Source organism: Aspergillus fumigatus, chromosome 2, assembly GCF_000002655.1.
Source record: "Aspergillus fumigatus Af293 chromosome 2, whole genome shotgun sequence".
In the NCBI taxonomy this organism is placed as follows: domain Eukaryota; kingdom Fungi; phylum Ascomycota; class Eurotiomycetes; order Eurotiales; family Aspergillaceae; genus Aspergillus; species Aspergillus fumigatus.
The window spans coordinates 1,558,127-1,580,105 of record NC_007195.1 but is presented as its reverse complement, the minus strand read 5'-3'; the positions used below and the strand labels follow the sequence as shown (position 1 = coordinate 1,580,105).

The window sequence follows — 21,979 nt, the reverse complement described above, 5'->3', positions numbered from 1 at the left end:
TACGAATCTCATTCGATATCAGTCTCATCTTCTATCCTTGTGTTGTCCGTAGACCCTTCCCTTGCGCTTCGGCCTCAGGTGCTGTTTAGTAATAACATGTGCAAACGAGTTCACTGGTCCTGCACGATCCACTAGACCATTTAGAACGTTTATGAGCTCCTCCTCGATACGGACAGATCAACTGTCTTCCGAACAACGCCGAGAAGTTCCCTCGCAACGGCACTTATGCAACAAACATCATAGCGGAAAGGCACGATATTTCTGACTTCGTTTCAGTTCATTGATTGGCACCCTCTACAGCACCAGATACATGAACTGTGTATATATAGCCTCAAAATAGACAGGCAAGACAAGGCACAGCCCAGGTGTTTGAAATAAATCAAGCGGAGCTGAGGCCACGTTTATGGAAGACTCCACACTCGCGTCGTCTAAGGCATTGTTGGAAAGTAATGTACCTCTGGTTTCGCTAGTCATCGATGGTAACTAGCAATTCACCCCAATCCTCAAAACCCAAATCTCATATCCCAACCATACGAGTGATCAATGTGTCCAAATCAGAGGGGCTTGCATGATTAGCATTGTGATCTCCAGCGTTCAGGATTAGGGAAACAAATGCCTGGAATGAAACTTTCGGGAACCACATTCGGCAGCCGTTGCAGAATAGCAGAGAAGATCAACAGGTATCGAGTGAAAGGACAGCCATTTGCTGCACCAGGGTGTGTATCAGTTGACACAAGAGCAGGAGTCCCAAATACTGATAAATACCGTTTCTCCCAGGTTCAGCGCACATGGAGTTCTTCGACGGAAATGTCTTTAAATTCGAACACCTTCACTATGGGGGTTTGTGGACAGTGACCACAGTCGGTTCGATTTCACGGAGAGCGAGAGCGAGAACAGTAAAGATAAACACAGGGAAAGCTGCCCAAAGTAGACAAGAGCACGCCACCTGAGTTCAGGCCCCTTCCCCATCGCTCAGTCTATCATCTGTTACCCCTGTTTCCCTCTTGACCGTTACGGATGTTGGTCGAAATTTCGGATAATGTTTTGAGGATTTCTTCCTGGGAGGCCCCAGAACGGATGACGGATATCATGCGAGAAACGCTTTCCTGGTCGCCATGACGAACCAACCCCAGAAGCTGCTCAAGAAAGTTTGTATAATATTCCGTGTCCTCGATGCGTCCGTTCTGGGGCTGAGATTGTGGAAAGGCGGCTTCGAGCTCGAGCTGCTGGCTAGGTTGAGCGTTGGGATCTTGCCTAACATCGGTTAACATTTAGCAACCACTTCAAGTGTGGCTCAAGGAGGTATAACATCTATGATTTAAGAACGGATATTGGATGCTTAGAAAGGCTGGGCCTCCCACCTTTGCTCTCCATTCTCTTGTCTTCGGTTGTTTTGACGCTCCATACTGTTGAGACTTTCTCTTATTAACCCTCTTTATCTGTCATGAACAACGTCCAAATTTTGTTGTATGTACCACTGCGTTTGGCGGCCACTCAATGTGAAGAGGTCAAAACAAGGAATAGGTTGACTAGCTTTGCGACAAAGTTCAAGGACCTACAAGGATTTCCAGGATCTGGACGTTTGTTGAGGTGACAAAGTGCTAGGTATTTGTGAGAAGCCGATCGCCCCCTCTTCTCTTGTAGGACCACGGAGTAGTCTGTGAGAGGTTAAGGTTGAATTAAGCGCTGAATTGTGGCTGAATGATTGGTGTTCGTCCCACGCAATCGGATCCCTGACAAAGATCGAGAGTGAATGCTAATCCTCTCTGTCTCCACCGTGGCATGACAGACTGTAAAAACCCAATAGGCGTCAATGGCGCCCACCGGGGGAGCTTAAGATGAAGGAAGGAAAACAGTATATCTTAGGCAGTGTCCGCGGTGAGGGCAAGGAGCCAGAAGTTACCCGCGCGGAAAGACCTGGAACATTACCAGAGCTTTTGAAGGCTGGGAGTTCCTTGACGCGCCGTGAGCCAAAAATACGCTATTGCGTGAATGTATGATATGGAATACCTATTCGATATGGGTTCCCTTCTTCCTCCATGATCGGAAGAGTCGAGAAAGGAACAGGAACACATTGCGCTTTGCAAGTCCGCATTTCACAATCCTATCTCTCCCTAATCATGCCACCTAGAGCCGTGATTATCTCGCGTAATTATAGACGCGATTGAAGCTTTCAACGGATCTGGTCACCAGAAAAACGTCTCCGCGAGAATGTACTTCCGTCTTCAACTAGTCCGTGCCGTACGGCGACTCGGTAATCCCTACCAGCCAATCTCAGGATCCGGTCAGTCTCCGCTACCCATCAATCTAGGCCAGCCAGCAAGACAGCAGTTCACAAATAGGTTTGCTTGCTCTCTTCATGATCTGCGTCGTATTCGGTTATTTCAGAGATATAAGTCAGTCTTCAGTTGCGCACAATCATCACCTGCTGCCATCAGGGCTCGGTTGGGAGAGCTTAACCAACTGAGTTACCCCAACAGGTAGCCGCTAACGAAGGTGACGACAGGGAGAGAAGTCCTTTTGTGCAAGCGTTGCCACCTACAATCTCGCGAGAATGTTCAGTGCTCATGCCAAGCGACATCCTTCGAACGCAAGTGCCAAAATACCCCTGTTTACTCGAAGCAGCGTCGATATCGCCGTCTGATCGCCCCGTCACTCAGGCTCATATCCCAGGATAGTCTGTTGAGTGCTGCTAGGCCCTTGGGGTCCACAGAAATACCGCTCGACATCAGTGTTCAGGCTCTTGCAAGCTGAAGGCGGGCAATATACCTTGCTGCGGTGAAATGCTGCCAGCTCAGACCACAACACTGCTTTTCTCTGGATTCATTATACTCGCAAACATGGATGACGAAGAGAAGGGGGAGGCCGCGGCAGCAGCCTAAACGCGTTCTTTGCCCTCTTCTCCTCACTGGTTGAAGGGTTGCCTAAGTGGTCGCCATCACAACGTGGGCCACGCTTCAGTCAGGATACTATTCGGTGACGTCGTAAACCATGATCAGCCGGAGACATGTTCATTGAATGGCATATCAGGTCAATCATACCACCGGACATTTCCGGTGGATGTTGCTTCGCGGGAGCTTTTGACTTTGTAAAGATACACGCAGTGGCCGGCGGATAGCGGCTACTAGAGACCAGCTCTAGCATCCAACCATGTCGTCTTCATCTCAGCAGTTTTCTCTATTTCTTCCGATCCATGCGGAAAGGCTTGGATGTGTGCCACATCTTTCAGTCCCAGTCGATCGATACGAGAGTGGAGTCCCGGATGGTTCACTGTCTTTCGACGGTATCAAAGGTCATCAAATCAGCCTGCATGAACAAGATAAATGAGAACCAGGAAATAGGCTGTTCATGGACGACCATATCTCTCATGTCTCGGAAGCCCAACTTCAAATGCCAGCGGTGTAGTCACCTCAGGGGCGTACTGGATGCATAGCTGATAACCTTCATGCACAGTGCAGGATCAACTCTGAAGGTAAGCTTCGACATTTGACAGCCAAATACGTGTTGCAAACTTAAGAGGAGTACAATAGTGCATATGGTGGTGCTACGAGAATGTCAATTGTCAACTGCTGCGTGTGATTGTTTCTGCCTTCCGCTTCCGCAACTGGGTGTCACAACATCGATAGGAGAATCCACAGTCGAGGAGGGAGATCGGTCGCTTGGTTACAGAGTGGATGTTGTCTTGAAAGGTCAAAACATGCCCTCGCTGGGTTGAAGTCGATTCTGAATCTCGTGTGAACGGTATCGGTGGGATGAAGCATGGTATCGTACGACCCGAGATTGAAATGACGTCCCAATGTGTGGCAACTGGACATATTTGTGGCTAGTTGACTGACGCACAGACTGCTATCTCCCGGAATCGACAATTACTTTCGTTTCGTGTCTGCTTCTTTAGATCCGGGATTGGCCTTTAGGGAAGGAATCATGCAGTCCATCCTGGCATCACCTCGGTCTTCGTCTCACTTAGCTCGTTGGGTGGATTTTCTCTCTTTTTGAGTTTTCCCCAACAGATTCGAGACAGGACGGCTTCGGAAGGTCTATTGTTCTCTATGATCAATACAGGTCGTTTGGTGACGGAATGGAGCGGGAAATCAGTATTTTCCATCCGAGAAATATATGCTGGCCAGTTCTCGCGGCTTCCGATGGGGATCAACACAAGCCTGCTGGAAGCGAAAGAAGAAAAGGGGAGAAATGTCGACGACAAGAGTTCATCGTCTGGCGCCGATTGGCGCCAGCCGGGCCCAAATAGACGACGGAAAATAGATCCTGAAGCCAATGCTGCGGCTCCACTTGACGCCTGGTCGTCTGCGTGAACCAGCAAACTCAACCAACAGGCAGTTCTTTCTGAATCAACAGTTCCTGGCTTGAACTACTATTCCTGGCCAGGAATGATGCAGTCGTCGGGAATTCGTAACAAAGTCTTTTGCTGACAGAAGGTGCGACTTATGCGAAGCCACTGCTGCAAGGCGAGTTGGCGGGTCGAACTCTTGCGCAGAGACTTGGGCAAGGCAATAAATGGCTCTGCACTCGATATTCTGCGCGAGTCAGACCCATGGTACTCAAAACATCAGTAGCTCGGGTGTTGTAGGCCGCCTGGTTCTTGACGTACTTATGTCGTAGATCTGCCACTGCCTACGAGGACGGTATGTGCTACTGTGTGGCGTCTTTCCTGGATGAAACTGATTCATTGAGTGAGAGCATTATTTATCGGACAGGCATGTTACTAAAGGCTGTCTTTGATTAAGCAGTCTCTTCCGGGAACCTCCTTTTGCTCTGACTTTCTGCAATTGGATAAGCCTAGGGGCTGAGCTGCTGGGCGTTCCGTGGATATTCCCTAAATCCAAGTGGGTTTGCGACTTGAGAGCCTATGATCCAATTGCTTGCCCGGATGTTTTTTCCGGGGCCTCCAGTCAGTCATGGGCGGTGGTTCACTACGAAATCGTCGTGTCTACGCGACATCTCGACTAAACATCATGTGTCACCGAATCTGCTTTCGAGGGATATTCTCACCAGCACGAAGTAATTCGCCACGATTGTTGAGTGGTCGGGACCAACCATGGGTAGTGCCGCTCTGCAAACGCTGCGAACCAAGATACTTGCCTCCATCGGCGGTCCGACACAGATATATTTTTCAGATCATGATACATGGCAGCGTCATCTATTGTGTCTTTCACAGTATCAGATTGTTTACTTTGTTAATAGGAGCATATCGATCAATCTGGACGATAACAAAGTATGGTACATGGTGGAGATCAGTGTATGTTCTGTTGATCATTTTCAGTCAAAGACAATGAACCACCTTGATACTTCAAATTGCTTCTCTCTACTGTAACATCTTCCTTAGATAATACCTTTTCCACTGAAGGAAATCCCCTTCATTGGAACGCGCTCAAGTCCTCCCTTGACCCCTAGTGACCTCACATTCCAGTCGAAGACAACCTCGCCCTTCCCCTTGTGGAAGACAGTACGGCGTTAGATATGTGCTCATCACCAAAGCAAAACAAAACAGAAGCCATTCAAGCATTCCTAACCCTCGCCATAGGAAACCACAGCCAATAATATCCTCCGGCGATGAACCAGGATAACCGTATCGAGATGCTCAGCAATCCTCTTCTCAACAAATCCCTTGCATCATCGCATCGCAAGCTGGTATAAGGAGAGAGGTAGTCGCGCGCACATCCATCCATCCGCTCAACGATATACCATCCTCCCAAATACTGGATTCCTGTCCTGCATACCCATAAAGCATCTCATTTAAACCAAACCAACCACAATGCAATTCAATCTTTCCACAATCTGCCTTGCGGCCGCCACCCTCTTCGCCTCGCACACACTCGCAGCTCCAGCTCCCGCACCGGTCCCGAACCCAGTCCTCATCGGCGGACCCAGCGGTCACGATGCAGGCAACTCTGTCTGCTTCAAGAACTACATCTACGGCGCTGCATCATGTCCCGGCCGAGCAGTGAGTGCATCTCTCCCCCATCATTCAATCTTCAAGTCAAATGTTGTAACCATATATCCAGTACGAGGACGGGACATGCTGCATCTCAGACGAGATCGAATTCAAAATACCAGAGTCCAAAGCGGTTGCGGAACCCGCATCCACGCGCGACGGTGCCGGTGATGGTGACGCCGAGTGATTTGATCTTTGGCCTGGCCAGTCTTCGAGATTGCTGTTATTGTATCCTCAGTTTTCTTCTTCTTCCTGCACATAGCTTCATTCCCACCTCTAATGTCGTATTTGATTCGTGGTGTCTTGAGGCCATGAGATGCGGTGCCGGCGCCTTTCGAGCGGCTTGCCCTTATTTCTTGTTCCAATATAGGTAGTATCTCTCTTGTTAACGGAATAATCAAAGTACAACTCATCTCTCCACCTTGCTATCTCATCACTGGCTTGGAGGTGCAGATGGTAGTGTGTTGCGACTGATACTCAGGCTGGTTAATGGAGTCTAAGGTGTTGGTTCTGCAATAGACGGTGCTCATAGACGCTCCCTGGACATCTGACACCTTACGAATCGAGATACTATTTTTACTTCTCTGCGCGCCAGGGTTGTATCGATTAACCCAGTTGGGCAGAACTTTTTTGTAATCTAGGCAGTTGGCTAGATGTGGTTGGCTTTGTGACGATCCTGACAGGTAACTCCTATTTATGTTACTTTGTTGTTGGATGGGATATATATCTTGTTTTCACTCCAGGCTCGAGGCACACCAGTGTCTATTATGCACAGTTGCACGGGCATCTGGATCGTTCAAAGAGCGTATTATTGCTTATTCTATCTAACCTGTTCATGCCCATGCCTTTAACAGCTGGTATTAAAATCTATTCAGTTTCCGCTGATCAATCAAAGAACGAAGCGCCAAAATGATCAAGTTGCCATGTCCGTTATCCATCATATCGTATCGCACTCAGTTTCGGGTCTATACTTTTAATCGTCTTCTTATTGCTCGTTGGCAATGGTAGAAGCACCACAACAGAACTTAAAACGCGGTCACTTGGGCAGCACCAAAAACAAGGGCTGCGACTTCCTAGTCAAACTTTCGGAGGCCACTCACGAAGTCTCCTGTTTCAGCATGATGGGCAAATCGAGAGCACTCGGAGCCTTAGTCACTGTTTCGGTAGGAGTTTTTCCGGCCAAACTCTCATTCCAGAGAGAGCTACTGGCAGGAAAGATCGAGCCACTGTCGGACATGTCCACAGCGTTGGCATGCATAGAAGGGGTCTCAACGTGAGGCACCACAAGTTCCACACTCTTGGTGACGCCGGCGCCATTGGAAAAGTAGGGATTGTGGCGAGGAGGCAACGGACGGTGAGACGATTCGGGAATGTAACCGATGTAGTCAGACGCTGTGCTGCTGAAAGACGATGCCGTGGTGGATGGAGTATGGGTCAAAGACGGAACAGGGGCCGTTGCGCTCATGAGCGTAGATAGGCTGGCCGAGCTGCGGTGACCGGCACCGTCGCGACGCCTCGGGAACAACGGTTCACTGCCGTGGAATTGAGAAAGATAATGCCAGGCCTCCGTCGACGCTAGCGATCCCGTACTGCCATAAGCCGCAGGTATTACCGGCTTCCATTCAGAGGGGTCCTGATCTACCTTGGAGTCATGGACGTCTGTGGATATCCCGGTGGTCGGGGTGGATTTGAGCGGGGCCTTGGTGGGAGTCATCGGAGCAACAATCATTCGGGAAGAAACGAGAGGAGAGGTGGGCGGAGATCTCAAGTAGGGTATCGAGCCACTCGATGGGAAGGACGCGGAGAGTGGCTTGTGCGAGTCTTTACGACGGCAGCTGCAGATATGTAGTGTGAGCAGAGAGCCATCAAGCAGAGGAAAAATGACGGTTTAAAAGGGCCACAATGACTGCTCAGACGAAGGCAGAGATAAGAGGTAAGGGGTATGCACACCTTTCGCTGCAATAGAGAAGAGAATTATCCGGCACCGTGATCTGTCTCTCGCACATGGCACTGCCAAGTTGGTCAGCTCTTATGTCCAAGGTATGCAAAGATGGGCAGCAATGATAAGGCCCGGATGGGCCAATTGGGAGAGTTTCAGGTACAGACGTGCTCTCCCATCTTTCTTCTATCAAAAGAAGATAACGAACGGGCAACAACATACCAGAAATTCAAGAAACTGGCCGCCATGTCGGGCTGACGGTCGCTTTCGGGCTCCGGACGCCTGACCTGCCCAGAGCCTAGCTTCGAGATGGGATGATTCACAGAATATGTGCCTTTCCGATGTAGCGTTGGTCGCGAGGTCCTCACTTTCGAGCCATTGGAGGAGGGAGTGCGTCCATGATGGAGATGGGAGTTCGATTGAGTCATGGATGGCGGTGAGGATGTATATACTCGTTCCGAATATATTCAGATAGAGATAGTCTGCCAATGGCACCTTGCGCCGAGTGGACGCCTCTTCCCAATGGACTAGAGGACTGGAGCAGGTGTGGAGCACGAGCTTATCCCCTAAGGGGGGAACTAAGTATGAGGGATCTGTGACGATACGCAATTGGATCGATCAATTGTCTCAGACTGTCGTACCTGGTTGTGTTTATTGCTGCAGCTGCGCGGAGAATTTTTGTAATGTCCTTCCCCTTTACTTCTGCGCCTTCTTTTTTGTCCCGCTTTTCAGGCAGATGATGTCTGTCAGAGGAATGCTGAGGGAAATACAGGCCCCCGTTCGATAGACAGCTATGTGTAGCGTGACTATCCACGAAATCCCCGGCCCGGTTGAGATAACAGCAGCGATAAGCTTTTGTTTGGGATTGCAATGCGTGCCTACAGCGACACATAAACGGTTAGATAGGTCACAGTTCAGTTGCACCAAGCGGCAGTGGGCAGGTGGGCTGGTCGTTATCACAAGCTTCTGAATGGGGGGAGATAAGGGGACAATGATGTACAGGATGCAGATACGGCTGTCACAAAGGGCAACAGGATACAAGCATACATACCAGTGAAGATGCTAAATGACTTTTTTTTTGATGCAATTCTCGTTTCCTCCTTGATCCTCGAGCTTGGGAGCTGGGATTGGTCGACCAAGCACGTGCAATTGAATGACGAGATCTGCTGGATAGTGGGTGGATAGTTGGATATCGGGCAGCTGACGATATGGAGTAAAAGAAAATCGCTCGGAGATCCGCAACCGGGAATGAGACAGGGATACTGTAAGTCACGGCAAATGCAAGGGTCGACGATAATTATGGACGAGTGGGTGGAAGTGCTTTGATAAGAATAGATATGAAGATCAAGTCGATCAGAAGTCAAAATGGATGAAACGACAGTGATTATGTATGCTGATGAATTGAGAGTACCCTGTAGATAGGTCGTCCGCAGACCCAGAAAAGGTGGTATCCGAGTACAAAGGAGCAAGGTATAATTAGGAGCCGGTCTCAGCGCCGAGGGAAATTCTAGAACTTCTGTCCAGCAGTCCCGCTACATGGAGAAAGCATGATGTACACAATGCGTTAGCCTGTTGGTCCTTTCCAGAAGAGATTTCCACACAATCCGTCTTCAGTACTCCGTATTTTCCTTAGCATCCAATAATAATAACAATTGATGATGGAATCGATGGCTGATGTCTTGTCCTTTGTCAACAGACAGAAGGTGAGTCACGCCATCATCATCAAAAGGAGGTCTAGAACGGATGCTTGGTGCCTGAGGTTTCAATTGGAACGCGCAATCCATGAGTGCATAATGAACATTTCAAGCAAGTAGGGTAGTAACGAGGTAGTAATATTAATAAATATCATAATATTATAATAATCATATCGCTTACCTCACTGGAGAAGATGATGATCTAGTCGTCTCCGTCGAGTGCGGAATTGAGTAGGTTTGGCGGGCAGATATGATGTGCAAATGCTGCAAGATCCGCAGTGTCTCGTTCTTTGGCTCTAGTTGCTAATTTTGGAGGGGCTGAACCCGTAGTCGATTCTATGAGACACAGGTCAGTGAGAGCTCTCAATGCTCTTATATTCATCAGATTTCCAATACCCCGCGGCGCCGACCAAGAATCATCTCTGACTTACGGAGGGGGTCAAGATAAGACGAAAACGGTTGACCATTCTTCAATCTATCCTCGTCCGGATAATCTAGTCTACATCACCAGATAAAGCTACGAACCTTGACACTATTTGCCTTTTCTCCCCTTCCAATTTTCTGTTAACCGACAAAGCCACGATTATCGGGATCTGGGAATCAAGATAAGAATCCAATCCAATCATGCCCCTCACGCAGATGATGTGGGAGTTCATGGGACTGCCAGGTCAACGCCAGATCAGCCCATCCCTGGCATACTCACTGGCACAGACACTCTGGTAGTGTATCGGGCATCCATATTCGGCGACACGATTGTTGACGGTTGACTGCAAAGGGCAGAATCCCACTCCCCACACGAAGCGGTCGAGGGGTCTAGACAACTCCCTCCGGAAGAGATTGTATCCATTGATTAAGAGCACGTCGTAGCCCTGGTAGCGAAAAGCGGATATTTTACGTACGTGCATAAAGATGGTCCATATCCTGATTTCTACTGTAGACCATTGTGATCGATCGGCAGTTGTGATATCCAATCAATCAATCATGCCATATGGCATCAATCAATGGAGGTGTGGCCGATGTCTGAGCTGATGGTCGCCACTTCGGCCCCGAGACAGCTTGTATGATTCAAAATTTATGAGTGATCTTAGTAGAATTACCAGACACCCTGGTGAGAGGTGAGAGGTGAATTCTGTGCTATTGGTCAATTGAAAGAGAAATACAAAGAGGTCACTATAAGTACGGAGTCGCTCAGCCTTGCACTACTACATGGATAACGGAATAGGCTTAGGTTTGGACGAGATCGACAATCAATAATCTCTGATATCAAACAACAGAAACCCGTACGTAGGGGCAGAGGCCTGAAGTATTCGGTGGGACACACAGACAAACGTGATACCAATCTTAGAAAACAGAACCATTTCTTTCGTCATCCATTACCCCATAGTCGACAAATTTTTCATTTACTCAATAGTTCTCCATGGGTCTATGACTCGTCTTGCTGGTTTCCTATAACAACTCATTCACCTGGTGACCTACTGCAGGTTCCAAGCTCCAAGCTCCAGTGATTGACATCCACGCCATTACGGGAAAATATATGGTTGACTAGGTAAGCAAGGTAGACCCGTTTCAAGGCACTACTCGTCAATCTACTAAGTTAGAAGACGAGACAAAAATACTCCCAAGGTCGGCAAGTCCAGTACTACAGATAAATCACTCATGCATACGACCGACAACCTCACTACCAAGGTCGAAGGCCTCCTGCGTCGTGCGTCCTTGTTGCAAGCATGCACTGCTGTACGATGAGCAATGGTCACAGCCCCATTATTGATTTCTGGTTCTCAGTCCAGATCCCAAGTAACGTCGAATCCACGACACGATGTCCTACTGAGTACGGAGTACATAATCCGAGTATCCTTCTGGTGAGACTGTGCGGTGGACGTTGTGCAACTCTCCCTGCGCGGTTCTTCTACCCGGGTCCTTAGGAACTTCAAGCACAAGACACAGCTACTTCTACATCCGTAGAGGATGCGACGAGCGAATGACGCGACCACCAAGGTGAAATGGAAGGAATTAAGTAATACTGCAATTATGTGCCCATGACCTCCACAGCTGCAGAGTAAGGTACGATAGACAACGAATCAACTTTCCTATTCTAGACATTGCTTCCCTTGCAAGAAGAAATCGACATCAAGGTGCTCCCTCCCAGTATATTGCTCATCATTATAACCATTCCAGACATGCACGCAGCACACAGAAACCAAGGAGGTCCGGCCCATCTAGAAAAGCCGTACCCATGACCTAAGATGGCACAATCTCTTGTCCAAAGTGCAACCCCAGGGGAAAACCTCGCTCTAGATGCTATTTTCCTCTTTTCACGTGCGTTTTCTACCCAGTCAACCTATCTCCATCAATCCTTACGCAGTTGCCGAACGGGATAGGGCTCGGGTCCCATGGACGGGACAAAGAAAGGTTTGCCACTACCATGGACTGTCTAGTTCACAGGGGGATTAGGGAATGGTGTCATTCTTTTTCCTGGTGAGGATATAAATGGCATAATGATGTGATGTGATGTGATATTCCATTGTGATGCAAGGGGTGATGGACTTGAGTTAACTTCACGCATGGGTGAGGTAATCCATCTTGAGTATCTCATGTAAGGGTGGAATGGTGTAATTCTGTCGCTGGTGGGAGCTTACTGGGGTTGAACTGGTGCATCGGCTTCGAAATCTGTAGAGGATGTACAACAGGCCAACGAATGCATCCTGTATGCAGATATGGACAGCAAAGTCTACCCTCTGAAGCATCAGCGGTTTAGTAAACTCATCTGGGTATCTATCTACACGACCTATCATACAGAAAAAAGGGCACATCCCAGTCAAATGGGCACGGCCCTAGTGGTGTGGGGTGCCTTATCATGGCTTATCAATGTCCATTGGATCCACGCCTCCCGCTGACACAGGTGTTGGTGTACCAGGAGCAGCTGGCGCAGGCGGATTGGAAACACCTCCGGAGGTCTTCATCTCACCCTCTGGTCTCCCAGACGCAGCAGATGCAGGTTCTTCCTCGTTTTCTTTGCCATCTTTCTTCTCGCTCTGTTGTGTCTCACTTGGGGCGTCAGGATTGAGGAATCGCGCTGGCACTCCACGCGCCGCAACACCGACAGGACCAACATAGCAGCCTAGCATGGGGCTCCAGGCAGATTTTTGGGCAACAGTCCGTCGGATTTCTCGATACGCATATGCATTGGCAAACGGGAGGGACGTCTCAGGGTCCCGGTACCGTGAAGGAAGAGATGTGATAACACAGAGTGATGAGGAGATTTCTGGAGAATAAGTCAGTTTGGTCATCTAGACGGAGTGGCTCTGAAAAAAGTGCACGTACTGGTCAGCCGAGGAGGCTTTTTGGAATTGAAATAAATACTAAACTCGCGGCTCTGTGCAGTCTCCTCATCAAAGTTCTCGAGAATCGTCAGACATCGTCCCGTTTGCTCGACCACCGGAGGTGGAGCAGGGATTTGGGGTTGTGGTGCGCCGTCACTTGAGAAGTCAGGCTGATCCGCATGTATTTCCGGCGCTACTTGCTTCTGCTCGGTCGATGCCGACACTTTTGGTTCCTCTTGCTGGCCTATCTGCGTAGGCTCGGCGATAGGAATTTGGGTAGCTGGCGGAGAAGTAGCAGGAGGAGCCACTTTAGATTCAGACGAGGGTTTCTCGTTCGTGGGTGCTTCAGCATCCGTTGTTCTAGAAGCACCATCCGGATGGACTCCGGACAGCGGCGCTTCCGGCTTCGACTGGTCGGCATTCGGCGTGGGTCTCTCTTCCGATACTTGCGCTGCAGTCTGTGTCGGATCCTTCGGTTCTTCACCCGGCGATTTTGAGCCGGCTGCAGCCGTCTCGTTTTCCTGTTGGGCCTCACCAGTAGTTTTACTTTCGACCTTAACTGGTTCTTTAGACGAGTCCGCTTTTATTTTTGGCAGCTCTGAATCAGGAACCTTCTCTGTGCTTGCCTCACTGGGTATTGTCGTTGATTCAACTGGTGGGGCGGGATTTGAAGATTCTGCTGAAGCTGCAGAGCCCTCTGGGATTGTTGAATTTTCTGGGGCGGAGGTAGCCTGTGTAGGCTCAGATGCCGTAGTGGCTTTGTCTGTGTCTTGCTCCTGAGCAACGGACTTTGTCTCCTCTGTTTTCTGAGGGGCCTTCGCAGAATCTTCTTGAGCAGGTGTTTCTTGAGGTGTAGAAGATCCTAGAGAAGCGGTCTGCGAAGTAGCAGGCCCTGCAAGAGCATTTTGAGCAGGCTTCTCTGCAGTACTCTTCTCTTCCTTCTCCGTCTTCTTGCTCTTCTTGCGCGTAGTCTCCTCCTTCTCTGGTTTGGGTGTAATGTCAACCTTGCCCACACGCGTCAAACGGCCATTGACCCATGTAGCGATGCCGCTCCAGTAAGATATGACGGGTCCCTCCAGACGACGGTTCTGCAGCGCCTCAATCTTTGCCCGTCTCTCCTCGGCCTTCCTTTTCTCCATCTCCTCCCACCGACTCAGACTCTTGCTATTCAACCTCTCCACCCGTTCAGCTTCCGCTAGACGGTCCGCCTGCGTCATCTCCTTCGGCTTCAGATGCGCTTTCCTCTTAGCAGCTTCCTCCATAGTCGCAATGAGCCGTATGCGTTTCTCCTCACTATCCTTGAGTCGCGCATGTGTAAGTTGCTTGTTCTGCATCGTCTGACGACGCGAGGACGACCGCGTAGGCCCATCTTCAACCGTGGGAAGCCACGAGATACGTTCTGATTTCTTCTTGGGTCGAGGGGCAGGTACTGCGGAGACGGCAGAGACGGCGGAGGGATCGATCTTGACCTTCTTCCGGGCCAGCTTCAGGCGTAGATCTTCGCGTGCTCTGCGTTTCTGTCGGTCGGCCTTGGCTTCCTTTTCGATCTCCTTCTCACCTTCCAAATCATCGCTGCGCGCGTTTGGGCCTTGATCTTCATCGTCATCGGAAGATGAGTCCAAAGCCATGTCATCCTCTTCTGCTTCTTCCTCTGCGTCAATTGAAAATTCATTGTCATCGTCTACTTCCTCGAACAGTAGCGCGAGCTCGTCGTCTGCTTCAGCGTTCAGAAGCGCGGATAGATGACGCCCTGCTGTACTTCGTCTCGCGCGTCCCTGAATGAGGGATTCCACCACCTCTTCTTCTGCAGGTGTTTCCTTGTCGTCTGTCATCTTGTGGATCTGGGGGGTGACTGTGCCAGAAGGGAGGGATGAATCGTCGATTTTGAGGACGTGGCTGCGTCGATGTGAAGTATCACGTTCCCGTAGAAGACATTCGCTCTATTGCATTCACAGTCATTAATAAATGATGATTTGCAAGCGAAAATACCTGCGCAATAAAATTGTAGTGTACCGAGTAGATGAGATGGAATGAAGCTCGTATCAGTCAATGACCGAAGCTATCCAGGCGGTAAAGAAAGTTCATCCAAGGCGGTGCGCGCCGTTGGTGGCGGCTATCTGCCTCAGGCCGTACGGCACATACAGATGCCCTCAAATATACAACACTACGGAGTACTCGGTACTGGAATCCCTCTCTAGCCACCCACCTCAAGCACCTGGTTCCTGTCCCTTATCTATCAAGCTTTGAGCCACAGCGCTTTTTCGCGAAAGCCGCTCCCCTCCTGCGTCCCTTCTCAGGACGCGCAGATAATCCCATTTAATCCGACTTGAAATGTCTGGGATCACTGAGCGGCTGCAGACTCAATGAGGATACCTGGATGGAGGTGCGGGATGTGGACGAGTTTGTCGGTCAGCTGCACCCAGGGGTTGCTCACAGGCAGTTTCCTATCCACCGCTCTACTGTAAAGGAAGGAGTGAAGTATGGCAAATAATAGCTTTCAAGTGGTTGAGAAGATGAGGTTGGAGGAGAGGGGGTATTTACGAAGTAGATATGCTACTGCAAATGGGCACAGTAGGCACATTCGAATGTGTAGAAGAATTCAAGACTTCCCATGAGGATTAACTTTGTTTCTGAGGAAGTACGGTGCTGAATCTTATGGGGAAGAAACAACAGAGGGGCAGAATATGGCAGGAATTCCTCACAAATAAGACTATTCGGTTAGAGGTGCTCTAAAACTGAGAAGCTATTGCACACTGATGTGAATGAATTATAGTATAGGGGGCAGCAGTTTCATGGACAAATAAAGAACTAGTAAACGCAAGATTGCAGATTCCTTGCCGTTTTTAGGAGGCCAACAATAAAGATGAACTGAGAAAAATTCCCAGCTTAAGAACAGTTATAAGCAGGCTGTGTAGTTGGAGGTCCAGAGAGCTCCAAATATTAATGAGACCAAGATATATCCGACTATGCAGTAAGGAATTGCATCAAGGGTCACACTCTACTCCTTTTGTCTCGGCAGATTAACAAACTTCTTGCCAACCGCTGAGGCATAATTCTTCATGAAGTACGGTGTAATGATTGGTCAAGGACCTGTACTTTTTATGGCCTTGGTCCCTCACAGAGTTGAACTATGTGGCTGTCAGCCAACTGGATGACAGCGTGAAATGCATCACGCATGATGGCTGGAATGCGGGGGGCTAGGTCGTTTCAGAAAACAGCCACTTTGGGTTGCCGTTTCAGATGCTGCTCCCTCCAGTTTGGCTGGTTTATGGGCATACGGAGTACTGTTAGTGCCTTGAAGAGTACCCGAGTACACCAGACACCCATGGTTATGATGAGGAAATGCAAGTGGACAATAATCCCATTATGAAAGGAGCGTTCACTATAAGACAAATTGTTACGCATGACACAACCCGACGGATTTCAATTAACAGGGACTTCGATAGTACGATGTGAACAGCAAATCTACCTGGACGTAGGTAGCTCGATACTGAGCACTTCTAGAAGAGGACAGAATCGAGCCATAGTACTCCGTAGTCGAGCGCGAGAAAACAATACAAAGCGGATTGCCGGATGTTTGCGCGATTTCCTCACATACTCCGTACCTAGTGGGTCAGCAACCCATCGAGGATCTCAAGTTCAGTTCTCTTGATCCAAGTCAGATCAACGGACTGCTTTCGAGTCGGCGTTTAAATAAAGAGAAAGCCGCAGTCCCTCATCTGAATATACCTATCGAAAGTCGAAGCAATCATAAAATAGTCGCAATGGTAGTAGAATCGTGCTAAAACAAAGCAATATCTATCAAGTGTCACCAGGAATTCCAATCAACATGACATTTCCGGCATCCGGCAAACTTGGTTGGTACCTTAGGAACCAAGCGGAACCAAACCAATCAAACTTCCCTTTTCGGTCTCTCGAACCAGGTTCTTTCGCTTCCTCAGTCCTCTCACTCAACGAGTCCATACACTAACCTGGCCAAATCCATTAATCCTCTTATCATCTACTAGCTGTTTCTCCCCCTTCTCTCCATCTAATTCCTCTTTTTCTCCCGAGTTCATTTCTATATTCTCTTCTTAAATAATCTTTTCCCTCTTAAGGATTTATTTAGTGACCGCTTGTCGCTTGTCATTTCTCTGCTCTTCATCCTCTCTTTATTTTGGTGTTGCCTCTGCGGAGCCGGGCACCTGGTTTCCAGCCACCTCGTCCCTTTCGGATTCGTTTCAATCATCACTTCTTCTTTATCCCACTCACTCAGCAGCAATAACTTGAGCGACATTTTTGTTTCCTCACAGTCCTTCCAGGGCGTTCTCTAGAGCGACGCAGTGATAGATATTAAATTCGACAAATTTAATATATCAGCAAACCGTGGCAGCTTGGCCTTCCAAGTCACCCGTCAGTTAGCCGCTGCTATCGTCGACGCATTTTATAGACGGCTTCGTTTAGCCATATTGATATCCATCGCGTATATTGTCTCGTCCTCCGAACCCTCGGCAGCTGTGCAAAACTTGCGAATCTCTCCTGCGACAAAACCATCCCAGATCTAACCCCGCTACGGGCAACATTCTCCGGACGTGTTCCACTCGACTTAACCTTTTCACTCTGCCGGTCAATTGTCGATCTCGTTACTTCAGCAAGACCAAAGACGGCCTTCTAGTCAGTATCTGTACGAGTGTTCGAAAGTTTACGTCGTGCCCCATGGTTTCTTCGGCTCGGATCTTCAACTGAACATCACTTTCTGTCATACTCAACCGGGTACATTTTTTGCTTACGCATATTATCGGCTTTGCATCTTGGGAAAAAGCAGTTCGCCTTTTTAAGGTAGAGGGTTATAATATATAATGCTACCCGTCTCTCGACCAGAGGGTCACATGAACCTCAATTATATCCCGACGACCCAACCGATGTCCGGGACTTCCACGGGGCGCAGTTCCCCTAGCGACTTGTCCGCATCTACCGCTGTCAAATCAGCGTTTGGACCTCCAAATGGTCTTGGAAATGCAGGGGGCTCAATTGGAGGCGCAAGGCTAGGGGCTGGATCCCCTTCTCACGAGCTTGGCGCTCGCTTATACTCGAAACGGTAAGTTGCAAAATTTCGGGATCTCATGCTTGCGACTTTGTTCTCTGAATTGATCATTCTTCTTCTCTATACTTAGTGCGCGAGAAATCCAAGCGGAAGAAGGCGTTTCGCCGAGTATCTGGGGACCCCCTACTAGTGGCCACTCGACCCCATTGCGCGAAAATATTCCCGAGTCTCCTAGCCAGGAAGGGTTTCCTGACTTGATACCTACCACTGCCGGATCTATTAGTGGCCCCGCCAGACGAGCCAGGGCTGGCACAGTTCCTTCGCGTTTTTCGCCTGTTGGCGTTTTGAATGAGGCGAACCTTCAACAGACCTTCATATCTCAAACCTCTCGGCCTACACCATCCACGAGTCCCTTCCGTCCTCCCGGCGTTTCTGGCATCGACACAGGGGCAAGGGCAGCAACTACTGCCGGACCAAGCAACACTGGCACCCTCTCGCGTCTTCGAGCAGGTTCAATGCCGCAGAGGACAAATTACCTTGCGTCATCCAGTCCTTTCGGGCCTTCTTTGTTTTCTACGAACTGGTCGAGTGCGCGTGATCGAGCGACGACTCTGACGAGTATCCGGTCCTCGGAGGGGCCTGCATCACCCAGCCAATCCTCATTTTCGAGAGACGGCCTTGCGGATACCGATGTAAAGACGTTGGACTACTTGGGACTCGCAGAGACCCCCCAACAGGCACGAGCTAACCTTGTAAGACCATCTGTTGATGTTCTCTTGCAGCAACAAGAGCAGCAACAGGCATCTGCGTTGCCACCACTGCTAGCTGAACTGGCGATGATGAAAAATAATAACCGATTCCGGTCTTATTCTGTCAATGCTAAGGAGAAATACGCAGACGATGAGGATCTTGAGTATGCCACTCGCTATTCTCAAATTCCTTCTGGCACCGTCACCCCTTCTGCCGCAGCGACAGCCGCTCAACTCGCTGCCACGCAGGCCCAGATTCATCAACATAATCTTGCCGTGCAAGCATTCGCCAACCATGCTTCGGTAAACCGACCGCGAGCACGAACAGCTGGTGTGTTAGAAGCTCCTCCGCAGAGATCTTCAATTCGTAACTATCTGGCCACTCCGTCTCGCCTCGAAAACAGCTTCAGTGCCGCGGATCTTCATATCGCCGAAACCGGTGAATACGATGAGCTATCCGAAGCTGTGCAGATGATGAACCTCGGAGGTAATGGTGGTCAAAACCTGGGTCTTCGCGCGAGCGGAGAGGCTGCTGACGAAAGCAACCAAGATGGGCCCACACGAGCCTTATGGATTGGCAGTATTCCAGTCTCCACAACTGTCACCTCGCTCGAGGCGATCTTTGGCATATATGGCAAGATTGAGTCTACCCGTGTTTTGACGCACAAGAACTGCGGTTTTGTCAACTTTGAGCGCCTGGAGAGTGCCGTGCAAGCCAAATCATTGCTTAATGGCAAAGAGATCTTCCCAGGGGCAGGCCCCGTCCGGATTGGCTATGCCAAAGTCCCTGGCAGCCCTGCATCTGGCACCCCTGGGCCTAACGGCGTGCAGTCTTCCCCCACCCCTGACCCGAATTTCAAGTCTGGTGTTTCCGAAGGCCAGGACAAGTCTGACGCTGTGGGCACGTCTGCACCCCAAATTCCTGCTCTACCCGATCTTCAACCGGAAATGATCCAGATTGTCAAGGAGTTTGGCGCTACCGATGATGATACACTCAATATCACTGCTGCTATTCAGCGAGCCATCGCATATCAAGCTTTCGAAGACGAGATCCCTCCTATTCCTGAACCCAGCCCGACCAGAATGTTCGATGCTCCACGTCTTCGAGACATCCGCAAGAGGATAGACAACGGTTCTTGTTCAATTCAGGAGATTGAGGAAACTGCGGTCGCAATGCTTCCTGAGATCGCGGAACTGTCGTCCGATTATCTGGGCAACACTGTCGTTCAGAAACTCTTCGAGTATTGCTCAGAGCAGACTAAAGAACAGATGCTCGTTCCCATTGCACCCCATTTTGCTGAGATCGGTGTTCACAAGAATGGTACCTGGGCTGCTCAGAAGATCATCGATGTCGCCAAGACCCCTGCACAGATGAAGATGATTGTTGATGCTCTTCGTCCCTACACTGTGCCGCTTTTCCTTGACCAATACGGCAATTACGTCTTACAATGCTGCCTACGTTTTGGCGCTCCATTCAATGACTTCATTTTCGAGACCATGCTAAGCCGTATGTGGGAAATTGCTCAGGGACGGTTCGGCGCTCGAGCCATGCGAGCCTGTCTCGAGAGCCACCACGCCTCAAAAGAACAGCAACGGATGCTTGCGGCTGCCATCGCCTGTCATAGCGTACAGCTGGCGACAAATGCAAACGGCGCCCTGTTGCTAACTTGGTTTTTGGACACCTGCACATTCCCTCGTCGCCGTACCGTACTCGCCCCACGACTTGTTCCTCATCTGGTCCATTTGTGCACTCACAAGGTCGCTTACCTGACCGTGCTCAAAGTGATTAATCAGCGCAACGAGCCCGAGGCTCGCGAGATTGTTTTACGGGCGTTGTTCTTCAGCCCCGGGGACGAGGTCTTGGAGAAGATCTTGAGTGACCAGAATTCCGGGGCCACACTGATCTTCAAAGTCTTGACCACGCCTTTCTTCGACGAGTCAATGCGCTCAGAAGTCGTGAAGAATGTGGCAAAGGTTCTCACAAAATTGAAGGCAACTCCCAGCCAAGGCTACAAGCGGCTCATGGATGAGGTTGGACTATCTTCACGTGGAGGCGCTAGAGACAATCATCACGGGCGAGAACAATCAGGTCATTCTGAGAACAAGCAGCATCGTCCTACTTCTAGGCAAGCACAATCGACCATGGATAGGCATTTTAACGGACAGTTCGCACCCAGTCTTCTTGCTCAAAACATGGACAACTCAAGGTCCGTTCCTGAGCAACAACCAGGCGCTGCGCCATTCGACCCTTACTCGATCAGTGCTGTCAATGGCATGAGCCCCACAGGTGCACTCAGCTCTCTCAACGGACTTGCTGCAATGAATGGTGCTGGGTTTGTCCAGGATCCCCTGCTGCCCCTCACTCAGCAACAGCTCCAATATCAAGCTTACCTAGCTGCCCAATCCCGGGGCGTGTCTCCCGCTGGCCTTTATCCTACTCTGGGTAACCCCAGCTTTGGCTATCCAGCCGGAACACCGTCCTTGGACAGTCTTCGGCAGTCTGCTCCTATGCCTGGAACACCCACTCAATTGCTGAACCAGCAAGCCTTTGCTCCCCAGCAGTTCAGCCCTGTTATGGGCACGCCCCAGATTTATCAGTATCCTCCTCAATTCTATTCACAAACACCTCAGGCCCCTGGACAGTCGGCTGGGGGACGCCGCGGACGTGTAAGTTCATCTCCAGATGGGTGACATGGTGCGTGACCTAACTGTGTTGCTTAGCGTTGATTTTGCATGTTCGACGATCTGAACCAACTTTGTGATGAAAGCTTACGCCTTGTACAAATTTATCTCTTCCTGTTTGTTTTCAGCATGAATCAAAAACGGAATACCTGCTTTTCTGGAGCGAAACGACCCTACATACCTAGACTGACGCTGGCACGTCTCGGGGAGGGGGAAGAGGAACGACACGTGGAATAGTATTGCGGTTCGTGTCCGCTTGAGAATAACTGGTCTCATGCTCGGTCAACGAGTTCTGAGATCACAACAGTTATCCCAGCAAACAGTGCGATCATGATCAGTTTTGTCAAATATAGTTTCATCGGGCGGTAGCTACAGCCGCTACTTGCTCTGAGAGCTCTGGCCCCTCGCTCAGAGGCAGAGGGCTTATATAGGATCTTTCATAAGGTTTTGAATGTGTAACGCGCAGTCATGAGCATGTATAGAATGGTAACACCCGCAAAACAAGTAAGATACATCATGTTATGTCGCGATCAAGATATTTTAAATGTGATACGGTCAGCCCCATCACTGCATGCAGCATAGTTCCATATTTGATTCCACCAATGAATGGTGGCAGCTT

At 49.6% G+C, this 21,979-nt stretch overlaps 5 protein-coding genes across 5 annotated transcripts; 2 read left to right on the top strand and 3 right to left on the bottom strand.

The window, feature by feature from the left end:
- Nucleotides 1-3: 3 nt before the first annotated feature.
- AFUA_2G05640 (uncharacterized protein) lies at nt 4-2,495 on the bottom strand. The gene is made up of 3 exons (XM_744600.2): nt 2,011-2,495; nt 1,362-1,954; nt 4-1,254 (listed from the first exon to the last, which is right to left on the bottom strand). The coding sequence occupies exons 2-3, from the start codon at nt 1,403-1,405 to the stop codon at nt 981-983; spliced, it is 318 nt and encodes a 105-aa protein (XP_749693.1). The 5' UTR covers nt 1,406-1,954; nt 2,011-2,495; the 3' UTR covers nt 4-980.
- Nucleotides 2,496-5,773: 3,278 nt separating this feature from the next.
- On the top strand, nt 5,774-6,140 carry AFUA_2G05635 (uncharacterized protein; the record flags this gene model as incomplete). Its single annotated transcript, XM_001481610.1, has 2 exons — nt 5,774-5,962; nt 6,024-6,140. The coding sequence occupies 2 exons, from the start codon at nt 5,774-5,776 to the stop codon at nt 6,138-6,140; spliced, it is 306 nt and encodes a 101-aa protein (XP_001481660.1).
- A 526-nt stretch (nt 6,141-6,666) lies between these two features.
- Nucleotides 6,667-10,808, bottom strand: AFUA_2G05630 (uncharacterized protein). Its single transcript, XM_744599.3, has 5 exons — nt 9,768-10,808; nt 8,944-9,424; nt 8,115-8,770; nt 7,904-7,963; nt 6,667-7,788 (listed from the first exon to the last, which is right to left on the bottom strand). Exons 3-5 carry the CDS (start codon nt 8,318-8,320, stop codon nt 7,050-7,052), a joined length of 1,005 nt encoding a protein of 334 aa, XP_749692.2. The 5' UTR covers nt 8,321-8,770; nt 8,944-9,424; nt 9,768-10,808; the 3' UTR covers nt 6,667-7,049.
- A 1,497-nt stretch (nt 10,809-12,305) lies between these two features.
- On the bottom strand, nt 12,306-14,953 carry AFUA_2G05620 (putative signal transducer). Its single transcript, XM_744598.2, has 2 exons — nt 12,908-14,953; nt 12,306-12,848 (listed from the first exon to the last, which is right to left on the bottom strand). The coding sequence occupies exons 1-2, from the start codon at nt 14,736-14,738 to the stop codon at nt 12,439-12,441; spliced, it is 2,241 nt and encodes a 746-aa protein (XP_749691.1). The 5' UTR covers nt 14,739-14,953; the 3' UTR covers nt 12,306-12,438.
- A 1,464-nt stretch (nt 14,954-16,417) lies between these two features.
- AFUA_2G05610 (putative RNA binding protein Jsn1) lies at nt 16,418-21,927 on the top strand. The gene is made up of 3 exons (XM_744597.2): nt 16,418-17,983; nt 18,060-21,345; nt 21,400-21,927. Exons 1-3 carry the CDS (start codon nt 17,745-17,747, stop codon nt 21,403-21,405), a joined length of 3,531 nt encoding a protein of 1,176 aa, XP_749690.2. The 5' UTR covers nt 16,418-17,744; the 3' UTR covers nt 21,406-21,927.
- Nucleotides 21,928-21,979: the final 52 nt, after the last annotated feature.